Source organism: Perna viridis, chromosome 10, assembly GCF_037379345.1.
Source record: "Perna viridis isolate PV_CMFRI_1.1 ecotype Kerala chromosome 10, ASM3737934v1, whole genome shotgun sequence".
NCBI lineage: Eukaryota > Metazoa > Mollusca > Bivalvia > Mytilida > Mytilidae > Perna > Perna viridis.
In genome coordinates this window covers 21,636,260-21,652,001 of record NC_142454.1, presented here as the reverse complement: position 1 = coordinate 21,652,001, position 15,742 = coordinate 21,636,260, and the positions used below count along the sequence as shown (strand labels likewise).

General features: G+C 33.2%; 1 protein-coding gene and 1 long non-coding RNA gene across 2 annotated transcripts in view; both read right to left on the bottom strand.

The window, feature by feature from the left end:
• Positions 1 to 11,172: 11,172 nt before the first annotated feature.
• LOC148604949 (uncharacterized) lies at positions 11,173 to 11,912 on the bottom strand. Its single transcript, XR_015916033.1, has 2 exons — positions 11,868 to 11,912; positions 11,173 to 11,736 (listed from the first exon to the last, which is right to left on the bottom strand). It is a non-coding gene; the product is annotated as an uncharacterized LOC148604949 (long non-coding RNA).
• Positions 11,913 to 14,723: 2,811 nt separating this feature from the next.
• Positions 14,724 to 15,742, bottom strand: part of LOC148604946 (uncharacterized) — a 70,573-nt gene continuing 69,554 nt past the window's right edge. The window contains exons 14-15 of the mRNA XM_088547528.1: positions 15,692 to 15,742; positions 14,724 to 14,829 (exon numbers count right to left, since the gene is read on the bottom strand). The exon at positions 15,692 to 15,742 is cut by the window's right edge and continues 57 nt beyond it. Coding sequence (XP_088403654.1) covers positions 14,724 to 14,829; positions 15,692 to 15,742 — 157 coding nt within the window. The remainder of the gene's footprint in view (positions 14,830 to 15,691) is intronic.

Sequence of the window (15,742 nt, the reverse complement as noted above, 5' to 3'; positions counted from 1 at the left end):
AACAAAAAAACAAATGGAGCCGTTCGTCACATTTCTATAGGAATAAATTGGGTCAATATGACATAAATACTCCTTTCAAAAATGAATACAATTGGCTAGAACTATACACTATTCTACCAAATTTTGTGTTACCAAGAATACATTCCCTAAATATATGGAATATATCCATGAATAAATATATTCCCAAGTTTAAAAACAATGATATATTAGACAGAGGCTGGCATTGTTCCAAATAACACTCGACGGTTGGCGATATATACGTAGTCAAGAACCTATGACTTTCAAACCGAGAATATATCAGTCTTATGTTTTTCAGATATAAGCTTAGTATATACTCGTGCTGAAATTTGATCCACACACAGAAATACTTAATAAAACTCATTTATTAACATTCTTGGTGCATGGTATTTATAAACAAAAGTAATGTAATGTAATTCACTAGTATTCCATTTAGAATTGTTATTAAACGACAATGTGATTAACTAGAATTCTATATGATTTTCAATTCTCGATTTAAATATGGGGTGTATTGCAACGTTAGGTCAACTAATAACTATCAGAAAATTGATTTTAGTATTCTTCAAAACTCACATTTGTTTTTATAAAGATGACAATTCAGATGTTTAAAAACCGAGCAGTAAATAGTGGTGTATATTATTTTGTTTCCTTGATTAACATTTCTCCTTATGAAATAATGCACCATCATAAATAGATTTGATAAACATTATCCCTCATATGTTTCAAGAATTAAATTTATCTGGACTAGGCTTCTCATTATATTTTGATGTATTTTTTCATAATTATCTTCAAAATTTTTATATGATGTATTTCATTTCGGTCGCTACAAATCGTATTTGTTTCCTGTTTTTTGGCACTCAGGCCATGTTTATCATTAATTTAACTTTGACGTATTTAAATTATCCTACAACTGTCGCCTGGTTTTATTATTTTTTAGTATTTCAGGCAGTGAATGAGACGTTGTATTTTTGTCTTTGTCCAAAACCCAGTCTCCTTCTGCAACCTATGCATGATACACTTGAGATAAAACGAGCAAGTAAAATCTGGGTTGAAGGAATTTAACGGAAAAATCACGTCTTCTATTTATTACAACAGTGAAAGAGGGAGGTCGCAAGAATGATTGATAGATGTGTTGCAGATATGATAAAAACAATACGGAAAAAATAAACCGAGATAGGGTGAAGGTTAATTAGGCTCTGAACGACATGAAAATAAATCGAGATGAACTTAGTTCAAGCTATAGACTTAAAGAAAGAAAATTAAATATAGCCTATCCGGATGGTGTTCTGATTAAGAAATTTCAGGCTTTACAAATTGAAGTTGATCGATTGACAACCACCAAACAACCAGAGCTGCCTTCTTTAATTTTCTAGGCAGGCCAATGAAAAGATTAAGATATCAGGCAGCTTTTCGGGACGTACGACCTCAAGTTCGTTGATGTTTTTAGTATTTGAACATATTTCACTTCTAAATACAAACTAAGACAACTTATATAGATTTTAGATCAAAGATCAAGGATCTATAATAATATATAAATAGTTTGCAAAAAAAATTATAATAAATGAAAAAAAAACAGACGTAGCCAAACCAGTACTTTAAAAGCAAGAAAACCAACTTTTTTCACATGCAAGTAAGAATACTATGCTTAGTGACAGCGCGCAAAATATTGTTTCATTATGGTGTCAGACGAGACAAACATCTTTAGCGTCCGATATATTCTAAAGGAGCAATAATATATTAGTAACAAATTTGGTCGAAATCCATTGAAACATGTTGATTCGTAGGTGTCCACGTGAGTGTGATCAGCTAAAACAAAATACAAGACGTTATGACCTTTAACAGTTTTTAACCTTAAAATCGATACCATCCGAGTTATTCTTGATAAGTACCAACATACTTAGTTTGGTTAAAATCCATAAAACCATGTTAATTCTAGACCATGTAGCCAGTCCAAAACGGCGTTATTGTTTGAAAATCACAATTTCCGTTATGACCTTGAAATTAAATACGAAGCGAGATTTTCTTCAAGGAGTACCGACATCCAAATATGGTTAAACCTTATTGAAGCATGTTGATTTTAGAATGTTAACAGGGATACTTTTGGATGAAAATGTTTAAATTCTGTCTTGACTTGACTTTTAACATTTGATCTTAAAAGTTAATACCGTACTAGGTATTCTTAATAAATCAGTTCAAACCCACAGCATTCTGTACCTGTTCCAAGTTGGAAATTCTAACCTATGTGCGTCTTGTATGTTTTTTCAAAATTGTATTTACTACTTGTTCAGGAGTCTTGAAGGGCGTCAATTTCATTGGTCTATTATAAATATTTTTTCGAGGCCAACCACACAGCCTATCCAAGAGTAAGATGTATTCCTCTCCGTTCATTGAAGACTCTTGTTTGACCACGAATTGTCTTTTTATACCCAGTTGGTGGGTATATGGTGTTCGGGTCCGTCCGTTTGTCCGAACTCAGGTTAAACTACAGGTTGAAATGTCTTTTCTATGAAGGAAGTGTGGTATTATAATGAAACTTTACACACATAAGCATTAGGGGAATGAACAATCAAAATGCATACTAAAAATTGGACATGAAACATCAATTTCACGGTTGAAAAATCACAGAAAAAGGAGATGTTATACATTTTTTTAAACAAAATTGCGAGAGAGCTGGATATCCATGTCTGCAGGACACATCTTCTTGTTTTTCAATGGTAGGGTTTCTATCTCTTTGGCATTTTCCCAATCTCGATTTTTTTTTTCTATTAACCGGTAACAAAATACCTAGATTGGTCAAATTCATTGACGTATGTTGATTCTAGAGTGTCCACAAGAATGCTATTGGCTTAAAATTTACCAGTTCCGTTACATGTATGATCATGACCTTTGACCTATGACCTCCAAATTTAATACCGTCTGAGATAAAGACAATAGACGAAGGACGCCAAGTGATGGCATAGCTCATACTGACCTTCGGTTCAGGTGACCAAATGAATGTTATTATACCTGCTGTTTGACGGGAATTTGAATAGGTCAATTGACTGAATATATGCAAAATGACCAATAATAGTTCAAATGAAGACAGGATCCGGAATTTTAAATTACGGGGCGCACAGTTAAAATTTCATACTGAAATTGGACAATTTGTTAGGTTATATTTTTGAAATATTCTTTTAGAGTGGATGCAATTTAGAAATCTTTTTTGGTAAAATTAGCGAGAAATTTAAGTTTCAACCTAACACCACATAAATAACCCCTGACAACCCATGCTTTGCAAATTTTAGGGGGGGGGGCGCACGCCCGCCACGATATTCCTTCAAGGAATATCCCGACCTGTTAACAACAAGGTTCTTTAATTCTATTCAGATTTGAACTGACAAATGTTACGAATGTCAGACAAGACAAAAGCGGGGAAAGACATTGTTATAAAAATAATGGAATACTTCAGCACTTAAGACATTTATGAGATAGCGTTTAAAAAAATTCAAACAATCAATAAATAAAAATTGATGCTCTCAGTGTATGTAGGAGAGAAACTATAGACATACATACATAACTGTTCATCACAACATTACAACACCTAGATGAACTACTCCGTACTACCATACATCGTGTACTAAATTACAGCCCTAGATTAATCCTAATAAGAGAAATGACCCGGCTAGCGAAAGCTATATTTTTATATATCCTAGCTGACCGAGTGGTCTAGGGCACTGGACTGTGCGGAGGCGATATTGCCATAGATGTAACAGCGGTACGAGTTCGAGTGCCACTGAGGGAACGACCAAAATTTGCTTCGCAAAGTTGACATTTCTAACATCGTTTGGAATTTTTCCGAACTTCAAGTTATTTGGGGTAGATGATGTATCAAATCCCTGATATTAGAGGATTCAAAAATAAAGGATTAATAAAATTGTCTGTCAGACAACTGCAGAGCTTTCTTAACTCTTTCAAAATATAACTCTAAAAATAGAAGTGAAGTTTAAGTCACACCACTATAATCCCTCTGTTTTACCGAGAATTGTAATTTGGATTAAAAATTTAACAAAACTAGAATGAAACCACAGGTAACAGTTCTGCTTAATCTTATTGATCAATGCTATATATTACACATAACAGTAAGATATAACATAGCATGCAAATATTGTTTTTTTGTCTAGACATTGAAAACTGGTCATACATGTTTTTCATGGTCAACTGGTTTTTAATTTTCAATTTCAATTATATCATATCAACCAATATGTTATTGGATTCTTTTCTTCTTCAACTTAATACGATGCTTGTTTTCGAATCCACTTTTTATTTCCTTATCTAGTATTCGTTTTATCACGGTTTAAAAACCATGCCCTTTTACATTTCTAACTTATAATATAATTTGTGTGTTTTTTCGTTTTTTTTAGTATTTCTCCAAATATTATTTTTCCTTTCACAGCTTATATTTTTGCGAGGAGTAGACCTCTTGGCACGCTAAATCCTACTCCATCAAACATCAACATTATAACAGTATAATAATTGTGGGTATGACGAATGTTATGCAAATCATTCAAAAATATCAATCCAGAGAGAGACTGCGTGAGACTGAGATTGTTCAACGCTATTACTAGTTTAATACAGTAACCTGACGATTATATTTTCATTTTCTTTGTTTGATAAGATTGTATTTATCTTGTGTATACTTCTATGAAGTATAAAGCACAACTATATGAATATTTATTTATTTTTTTTCATATTTATGTTCCTGAGGGCTCCCGATTTTCTTATTGTTTCACTTCCATGTCTCTCTTTTGCATGATATCATTTCTCTTCTCCTTATTGTATATCTTCTTTTTGGTTTATTATGTTAAAAATGTTGATGGTGTGTTAAATGACCTATATAGTCTAGGTTTTGTTGACCTCTCTTGGCCCTCATCTCGACGTTATTCTTTCTATATAAGCCACCAAAAATGAATAGCGATCCTCAGAGATATAGGGCGGCTATAAGTCAGTTTAACAGTATAAGAATTAAACAAAACGGATTTTATAGTAAAATAAATTATTTTTATTTCGATACATTTAAGGTTAACATGAAATGTTCTTTGATGGTCTTGGCACTCATATTACTTCAATAAACTTTAACAAATGTTGACATTGTTTTCATGCTGTTTGTTCTCTATTTCATTCTCATGATCGGGAATATCGAAAATAATCCAGGTCCATCATACGTAGAAAATCACTCATCAATTTGTAACTTGAATATTCGAAGTTTACGACAGAAACTTAATTTCACAGATAACTTCTTTGATGAATATGATATATGGGTACTGACCGAATCACACTTAGATCACAGTATTTCAAGAAACTTTTCTTTATAACTTTTCAAATTATATAATCCGAAAAGACTGCAACTGTTGTGGTTAATAGTATTAATGAAACTTTATGGGTAGAAATTCGAGCCAAGGTAAACAAATTATCCTATGAGCTGCATATAAGCCTCCGTCAACTGACTCCAATCCATTCTTTACACGATTAAATCATGCAATTATAGGATTAAGTTACCAATTAAGTGAAAATCTTGTAATTATGTAATTACGGGTGGCCTACATTGGGACCTCCTAAATCACAATAACAATAAACTAATAGATAGAATTAATCTGTTTAATATAAAAACAAATATTATTACAAAGCCTACTAGAGTCACTGAACGATGTAGCTCTTTGCTTGATCCAATTATTATTAGTGACACTGTGTCGTATATCTATTCTGATGTTTTTGATATTCCATGTCAAATATCAGATCACAATGCCTGTATTTCATTTATAAACTGTCCTGAAAAATCCAACGGGACATACAAGCAAGAAGTCTGCCTTTACGACAAGATTGATAAAGAACAATTTGAAAATAGTCTTGACCAAACTGATTGGTTAAAGTTACTTCCCATATATGAAGATGTGAATGACATTTGTAAAATATTTACTGTCGAATTTCTTGAGATTGTAAGAGATTGTATACCGACAAAGCTCATAACGATACGCAAACCTGATAAATCCTGGTTCAACAGTAAAATTAGAAGAGAAATACGGAAACGAGTAAAAAATCGGCACCGAAATCGAAATGTGATAAGGATATTTTTGGGTACAAACGGCAAAGAAACAAGGTCAATAATATGAAGAAAAGTGCGAAAAAAAAATTGAACAAAATTTTGATAGCATGATTTTGGAAAATGCAACTTCTCCTAAAACCTATTGGAAAATAATGAAAATGTTGACTAAATCAAATAAAGGATTGTCTGATATTCCTCCACTTCGAGATACCGTTTTTAATCCTGGAGATGATGATTATATGTATGATAATATAAGTAAGTGTACCCTTGATAATCAATATGTTTTATCTATATCAAAGCTTGATGAGGAGATCCAATTCTTCCAGATTTCGATGATAAAACAGAAAATTTTATTGAAACCTTACATATAGAAAATCATGAAATAGTTGATATTATAAAATATTAAATCCAAAAGTCATAAAATGCTCAAAATATGTCCAGAAAAAATAGCAATTCCTCTTCAAATCATATTCAATAAATCCATCCATCAATGCATATTTCCATCTGAATGGAAACTGCAAATGTAATTTCGATATTTAAGAAGGGTGACAATTCATTGCCATCAAATTACCGACCGATATCGCTAATAAGTTGTGTTGGAAAAGTCAGGGAAAGGATTATATACCAGCATGTTTACAATCATCTTGTCTGAAACTCTTTGATATATAAGTACCAATCAGGGTTTTTACCAATATATTCTACAGTTCATCAACTTCTTGAAATGCATAACTGTATACTTGACTCTATGGAAAAGAAAGAAATTAATTGTTTTGTCTTTTGCGATTTTTCTAAAGCTTTTGATAAAGTTAGGCATGATGGGCGTCTAAAGAAATTACAAGGTTATGGCATAAGAAATGATTTATTTAGTTGGTTTGAGAGTTATCTTGATTCAAGGAAACAAAGAGTTGTTATCAATGCGTTTGAGTCGCCTTTATGTAGCATATCTGCGGGCGTGCGGTCCCCTGTTTTAGATCCCCTGTTATTCATAATATATATAAATGACATTTCTGAGAAACTAACTTCGTTATGTAGATTATTTGAAGATGACACGTCGTTTAATTATTCTGACCAAAGCCATGAGCAAATCAAAACAGTAAATGATCACGATCTCCAGGAGTTGCATGACTGGTCAAAGTAATAGCAAATCTCATTTAATTCAGATAAAACTGAAATTATAATGTTCTCAAATGTTAAAATTCCAAATATAACGTTTACTCTCAAAGATATTGACATTCCCATTACCAGCTGCCATAAGCAATTCGGAGTAACATTTAGTGAAGACGCAAAATGGAACCATCATATTGGAAATATTGTGACAAATGTAAAGAAGCATCTATATCTTTTGAGAAGATTGAAATACCAGTTATGTAGCAAAAACTTGGAAAAACGTATATCTAGTGTACATAAGGCCTTTGTTTGAATATGTTTCTGAAGTCTGTAATAACAGTGGTTCTGGAAATGCTTCTTAACTAGAACAACTCCAGTTGGCAGCAACAGGAATTGTCACAGGATTACCAGCATTTACTAAATTTACTAAATTAGAAACTTTGTATTTCGAAATTAGGTGGGAATCTTTGGCTGATAGACGCATGACTAGAAGGTTACAAATGTTTTATAAAATACAAAATTAAGATGCACCTAAATATTTATCTAGAATCACTCCTGCTACGGTCCAAAGTTTAAGCGGTCATCCATTACGTAATGGAGATGACATTATTCTACCTTATTGTCGACTCTTTATGACAGATAATTCTTTCATTCCAGCAACAATAAGGCAATGGAATAGTCTTTATCAAAATATACGAAATTCTAATTCAATCGGTGTTTTCAAACATGCAATAAGAGGTACCATGTGGTACGACCGTGCAGTGCCAGGACATTGCTCTGATAGCCCAATGGAATTTAATATATTATTAACTCAACTGAGATGTTTGGCATCGTTTCTTAACTTTGACCTGTACAAAGCCAAACTTATTTCGGACCCTGCCTTTAGATGTGGCTCAGAAAATGAAATGTATAACATTTTTCTTTGAATGTAGAAAACATAATGATTATAGAATAGAACTTTTTGACAATCTGCACTAGCTACCTATTGAAATGACCATAGATATACACATGCTTACCTGTGGTAATTCTGACGTTTCGCATGATCAACATGTAAGAATATTTAAATCGTATTTGAATATATAACGAAATCTTAACGGTTTTTCATTGTGTAATCACAAGTCTCAAAAACACACCTTCAATATTTGACCTTTTTGTATATATTTCTCTTATGAATTTATAATTTTATAACAGAAAATGAGTAGTGCACGTTCTTGATCTTTGTACTTCTGATATATATATATAGAAGGGTCTGAAAAATTCCCAACGATGTTAGAAATCTCAAATTTGCAAAGCAAATTTTTGGTCGTTCCCTCCGCGGGACTCGAACTCGTACCGATGTGACATCTATGGCAACATCGCCTGCACTAAGTCCAACGCCCTAGCCCACTCGGCCAGCTAGGATATATAAAAATATAGCTTTCGTTGGCCCGGTCATTCCTCCTCGTAGGAGTAATCTAGGGCTGTAACTTAGTACACGATGTATGGTAGTACGGGACAGTTCATCTAGGTGTTATTATGTAGGATAGAGGATCAAATTAATGATGCATGTCACAACAAATCAATATTATACAACGTCTCAGAATGTGACGACTCTATTCGCTACACTGCTCCATCGGATCAAATTGATATAGGGAAGATAACGTAAACTTATAGAAGGGTCTGAAAAATTCCCAATGATGTTAGGACTGTCACATTTGCGGGGCAAATTTTTGGTCGTTCCCTCCGCGGGACTCGAACTCGTACCGCTGTGACATCTATGGCAACATCGCCTGAACTAAGTCCAACGCCCTAGACCACTCGGCCAGCTAGGCTATATAAAAAATATAGCTTTCGCTGGCCCGGTCATTCCTCCTCATAGGATAAATCTAGGGCTGTAACTTAGTACACGATGTATGGTAGTACGGGACAGTTCATCTAGGTGTTATTATGTAGGATAGAGGATCAAATTAATGATGCATGTCACAACAAATCAATATTATACAACGTCTCAGAATGTGACGACTCTATTCGCTACACTGCTCCATCGGATCAAATTGATATAGGGAAGATAACGTAAACTTATAGAAGGGTCTGAAAAATTCCCAATGATGTTAGGACTGTCACATTTGCGGGGCAAATTTTTGGTCGTTCCCTCCGCGGGACTCGAACTCGTACCGATGTGACATCTATGGCAACATCGCCTGCACTAAGTCCAACGCCCTAGACCACTCGGCCAGCTAGGCTATATAAAAAATATAGCTTTCGCTGGCCCGGTCATTCCTCCTCATAGGATAAATCTAGGGCTGTAACTTAGTACACGATGTATGGTAGTACGGGACAGTTCATCTAGGTGTTATTATGTAGGATAGAGGATCAAATTAATGATGCATGTCACAACAAATCAATATTATACAACGTCTCAGAATGTGACGACTCTATTCGCTACACTGCTCCATCGGATCAAATTGATATAGGGAAGATAACGTAAACTTATAGAAGGGTCTGAAAAATTCCCAATGATGTTAGAACTGTCACATTTGTCACCGTATGCACTAAGTCCAGCGCCCTAGACCAACTGTCCCGTACTACCATACATCGTGTACTAAGTTACATCCCTACATTAATCCTACGAGGAGGAATGACCCGGCCAGCGAAAGCTATATTTTTTATATACCCTAGCTGGCCGAGTGGTCAAGGGCGCTGGACTATATATACACTGTATTGTGGAGAGGACTTCATATGTATGAATTTACTTTTGTCCAATTCTCTTGTTATTTGACAAATAAAATATGTTTAAACTAAACACATAACATTAATGCATGAAAAAAAATCAGTACTATTGCACACCTTTCATACATGCAGACGAATAGATAAAAATCATACACAACCTGAAACAATAATACCTCTTATGAAAAGAAGCATGTTACAATTAAACAACTTATGCAAAGTCTGAAATTAATTAAATGATAAAAATAACATACCAAAAACACATTTTTATTCCCTTTTTATTATCTCAGTTGAAATATAGAAACTAGAACCATTTATCAATGCCAAATATCACACATAACAGTAAGTCATGGGAATAGATAACATATTATGCAAAAAAGTGCATGTAACAATTATAAAACTTATGCAAGGTATGAAAAAAAACTATTGTTAGAGACATATAACAAGATGTTTGTCGACTCTGAGCCAAACGTTACGATGCACATAACCGTCACTGTTTAAAAAGCTAAGAGTTAAGCAAATACTATGAATTGTGAATGCAAACCTAAAATAAGAATTCTTTTGAGCAAGGGTAAAAAAGAATACATTCACAATCTTAAGTTCTTGGTAAACAGTAAACATGTCGATTTCAACGGTTGCTTATTTTTGCGGAATCTGTCATTCTGAACATTTTTTGCGTGTATAAATTACCTCCGATTCAAAAATTGATTACAAAATTGGTTACAAATAAATTTCACGAGTTTTACTTTTAGCGGTTATCTAATCACTGTGGAAATAGCAAAAATATCACACCGTAAACATTTACATCATTTGTTTCTAATCCTTTCTAGAATTACTGTTAGATCATAAAATGTTAATGTAACCATCTGGTTAACTAACCAGAAGCTTGATTTTAATATGCATAGTCTTCTTATTCCAATGTATCTCATCTACATTCAATAAATAGATGTACAATGCCAATGCCTCATAAACATTCCCTAAAAGTTGATAAAAAACCTATCGAGTAGTTAAGAGGTGGGTCCCTTTACTGTCCTTAGTACAAGTACCTACGACCCTTATGGAAACCACAAATGAGTTATTTTACAGAATCACAACAGCAAATTCATAATGCCTATACCTTATAACAATGTTTTTGTTGATAAATGTCTGTTCAGTAGTTAAGGAGGGTTGCTCATTTAACGTTGGTACCTCTTAACATCTATTTAAGTAATGATGTGAATGTCTTGACAAGATTGAATTTATAGTTATATAAACAAAACAACTAACAGTTGCACAATTATATTATCTAATACAAGTTCCATAATTGTTTTAACAAATCCATAAAGCAGCTTTTTTTAGGAATAACACACAAATTTTCCCATACAATACTTGTGAGTGTCTCTCGTTTTTATTTCATTCAAAACAAGTGATCCTGGTGAGCCCATGTGTATAGCTACGTATACGGTCTGCAATGTAAACTCTCGAAAAGCACATGCACTATTTTGATAAATAGTTAAAAATGGCAAAACTACGTAGTAAAATATATTTAGCGCCGACCTTTCAAATTAAAAACGACCATGAACAAACCAATATACATTATTTGTATGACAAATGTTGTCCTATATAAAATAAAATTACAATGGCTTGATTATAGATCAAAAATGTATGTTTTTATCATACTTTAGGAACTTGAAATAAGTGATTCTCCTCCATTGCCTTCGATCTCTAACTGCTCGTTTTTTGGTCCACCAACTATTCCTAATGCAAACTTATCAGCGACCTCATTGCTGTTGAAATTGCATTGTGATGGAAAACTCACAGCTTGTGCAGTGATGTTATAAACAGTTCTAGAATGATAAAAGCAAGAACTTAATTTTTATGAATTTATTATTAAATTGAAGGTATAACGTGAAACAGCAAAAATGCAGAATTTTAAAATATCAGCTAACATGTGGTTATTCGAATTAACATTACTTACGTGTGTCGTTTATCCTTATTCACAGTCGTGCAGGTGGTACAATTCCTAAAAAAAAAATTTTTTTTAAAGAATTTTGATGTAGTAACATAAGAACATACGCGTCTTTCTATAACAGTAAGATTCAATATATTGTGAACACAATGAAAAGATATACCGAAACAACTAAAATGGAACGAAAGGCACAGCAAAACAGTGGATAAAGGTCTAATAGTTTTGTGTTACAAGTTTAACAAAAGTTCAACTATAGACAATGAAGGAATAAATATAAGACAAAACTGTTCGTGAAAGCATTAAATATTAAGTCATGGGCTCCCATCGTCAATTTTCAAGATATCATTTCCAAGTGTAAACCAGCGAATAACCCTCTTCTGAAGTTGTACAGGACGACCATAGTAAGGATTTCATCATCATTTTTAGAAGTTCCCTCTCTTTTATTGGCGGTTTTTTGATGTTATAGATAAACATAAAAATGTAAATTTTATCAACGGTTTTCAGGGTAATATGCTTTACATATCATACTTATTTTTTTTTATAATTGTTATTTCTAGAACTGGATATCATAAAGACATGTACAGTCATCAATTACCTTCAGTTCATGCGATCTTTCATTTTCATCCAACGTTAAAGATCACAAAATGCAAGAAATTTCTTACTGAAAGTTCAGACCTTGATGCCAAGAAAACGATTAGAAATACATGCAGGTTTAAAATGACCCTCTTGATGGGCTTTACACTTTGAACTCAGGTTTACAAGAGTCCGACCACCTTGATCATACGCTATAGACATTTAGTCGTTTTAAAGAGTTACTTTTAAACAGATATGCAATTATTACACCTGGTCCATGCTCCCAGTTTTTAGTTGATTCCAATCATTTACTTTTGTGTGTACTATTTTGTTTATGTTATGTTCCTGTTGTGTTTGTTTGATTTCCATGTATGTTATTTGTCCCTGAATTACATTCCTTTGATTTCCGTTAGAATCTTGCTTCCATTGATTACTCCTTGTGACCTTGACATGATTGTATGACATTGTCCTTGTAACCGTGTGGACCTTTAAATTGTATAATATACTAATCATTTACTGTGCCCAAAAGTAGCAATAAAATTGTAAAAAGTCCCTATACAGGTTCGACAGCAGATAATAGAGTTTACAGATATCCCTTCAGCACCTGCGACTGAGTGTTCATATTACAACTCATACGTTGTGCCAGAGCTTGCTTGCCTAAACTACGCATACTTTTTGTATCACACTAGAACTCTAACAAATAGGCTTCTGGAACAAGGTTATGTTGCTACAAGATTGAAGTCATCACTACAGCAGTTTTATGGTCATCATCATGAAGTCGTGGATCGTTATGGTGTATCCATCTGCACCATGAAAACTGATTTATTCAACGGGTCATAGTTTTCCTTTTCCTCGTGTGTCTACCTCGGACTTGACTTTTTATGAGCAACTCGGTGGGTGTTTCTAGAAAAGCAGAGGAGGCTTACCCTACCGGTGCACCTGGTCCATGTTCCCAGTTTTTAGTGGATTCCGAGTTGCTCATTTGCTTTTGTTACTTCGTATGTATAATTTGAGTTACTTAATGTTCTTTGTTGTGTATGTCTGTTTTCCATGTCTTTTTTTTTTCCCTGGATTACATTATTTTGATTACCGTTATAACCTTGGTTCTCTTGATTACTTTTTGGTATATTGAAATTTTAATTTTTCAGAGAAAGAGCATTTTCATGAATTTTAGATCAGACAACAGATATGCAAATAATTTTTGCACAAAATGAAAGATCTACTCAAGTATAATTATTTAAAACAATAGCAAGGACCAATTAAAGAAAGAAGTTTGAAATATCCATATTTCACATTGGTGTTGTATAGAACCATAGAACTCATATTGCATCCTTTTTCAAGTTCGTCGATTGGTGTCATCAGGTGTATAATTTTGAATATTTCGATGAGTGAATTTCAAAACTTTCAAGTTTCAAGAAGTTTTGTAGAAAATAGGGTAGTCTCATATCAAATGAAAGGTCTGAACTTAAAAGCGTACATCCATAATATCAATGTTTTGACCCAAATAGGCTAAGTGGGGTCAATGATTGCATAAACTAAAATGTGTAATGTTGTTAGATTAATCCATATCAAAGGAATGATCAAATGTATACACATACCGAAAAGGAATTTTGTCGGTGTTCATGAAGGGATAATGCTAAAGCTCGTGGAAAGTGGGCTTAATGCATATCAAATGAATAATTATCAAGAGTACATAACAGATATAATAATAAAAACCTCAACGATTACATTTGACAAGGTCCCCAAGTGCCAAAAAAGGTAGCATTGTAGAAGGTTAGCCTGTTATATATTGTAACGAACTTCATTATATTATTTTCATTTTTGCATTTACTAATTTATTATTTTGCCCATAGTTTGAAATAGATGATGTAGTTCACATAAATCTTGGCATTTTTTTTAAGGTAAGTCATACCCGTTCAATGATTCTCCCGCCAAACAGGTGCGTATACGCACGGGTGATTTATACAGGTAAAACGGTTAGGCAGAGCACACCTAGATTTTGAAGTGACTGGACGTGTTAAGTTTGCAATTAACATATTAGGTGAGGTCTCAAGATTGTAAGTTCGGGAAATGGAGTTTCACAGGAAAATATATTGAATCTGCTCAGGGGTTTTTCCTATCCAGTTTTGTGCTTCGTTTTGATCGTCAGATCAAGTATGCCAAAATACGTCTTATTAAATGTGCACGATTTGTGGTATCATCAATACATCAGCACCATTTAAATCTTCAGTTAAATGATATTGGTTGACTCCAAAGAATGTCACCATAGATGTTAAGAGAAAACAAAATTACTTACTTTTTGTCAGTGTCGTCATGATTTATATCTGGCTTTGAATTGTGCTTGTCGTCCTTCACGTCTTTAAAGGTATTCTTTGTATCGCTTGAAATATCTTCTTTTCTGCACACAATGTTTAAAATAAAGTAATGTTTTCTATTCTTATTATCATAAGTAAAGGCTAAAAGAAAAAGTTTTATATCAGAAATTATTTCATTATTACATCAATTCTGCAACTTGAGTTTCAAAATGTTCATATCTTTTCTATATTGTAGAATTAAAGATTAAGAAATATATTCATTTCATTAAATTCAAAATTCCAAGCGGGTGAGTGACTTGATAAATTTGCATTTGTTTCGAAACGTTTTCCGAGTCGTAAAATATACTTGTTACATGTATGGTGATCATGTTTTTTTTTTTTTTTTGCATTTATGAAACATCCCTTCTTGTAAAACAAACTTATTTAGCTGTCACAGTACAGCAAATTATGTAGTGTAAGAGAATAATGGCATGTAAGGTCTTCAAATACGGATAGACAGTTTGAATTTGCTTTAAATTTAATATAACGTTTGGTTATTTAATGCAAACTGTTGATACATCGAGTTGTGAGCGGATGTAATATAAGTTGTATGAGATTGCATGGTATCAGAATAAAAAAAAAATGATTTTGTAACTTTGTTAACTTCCAAAACCCAAACAAATGCATTTCCAGATAGATATCACGACACAAGTAACGACAAATCTGTAATTCCGAATATAATCGAAAACAAACTACACTTGAACGGTAAGATTGCATTTTATTAATTATATTTACCTGCTTTAAATCTAACTTTACCTTTCAGATTTTTAATGATTCTTGGTGTATAACTAAGGGTCCAGACCAGGCATAGTCTCTCAAAAAACGGTATTATTTTACAATTTCATTCGTAAAAAATTAATAATATCAAATTAGCTGTAGACAAAATATAATGTTATGTTAACTAACCTGCTCTGGTGACTTTCTTGGGAGGTATGTTTTCCCGAGATGATCGTTCTC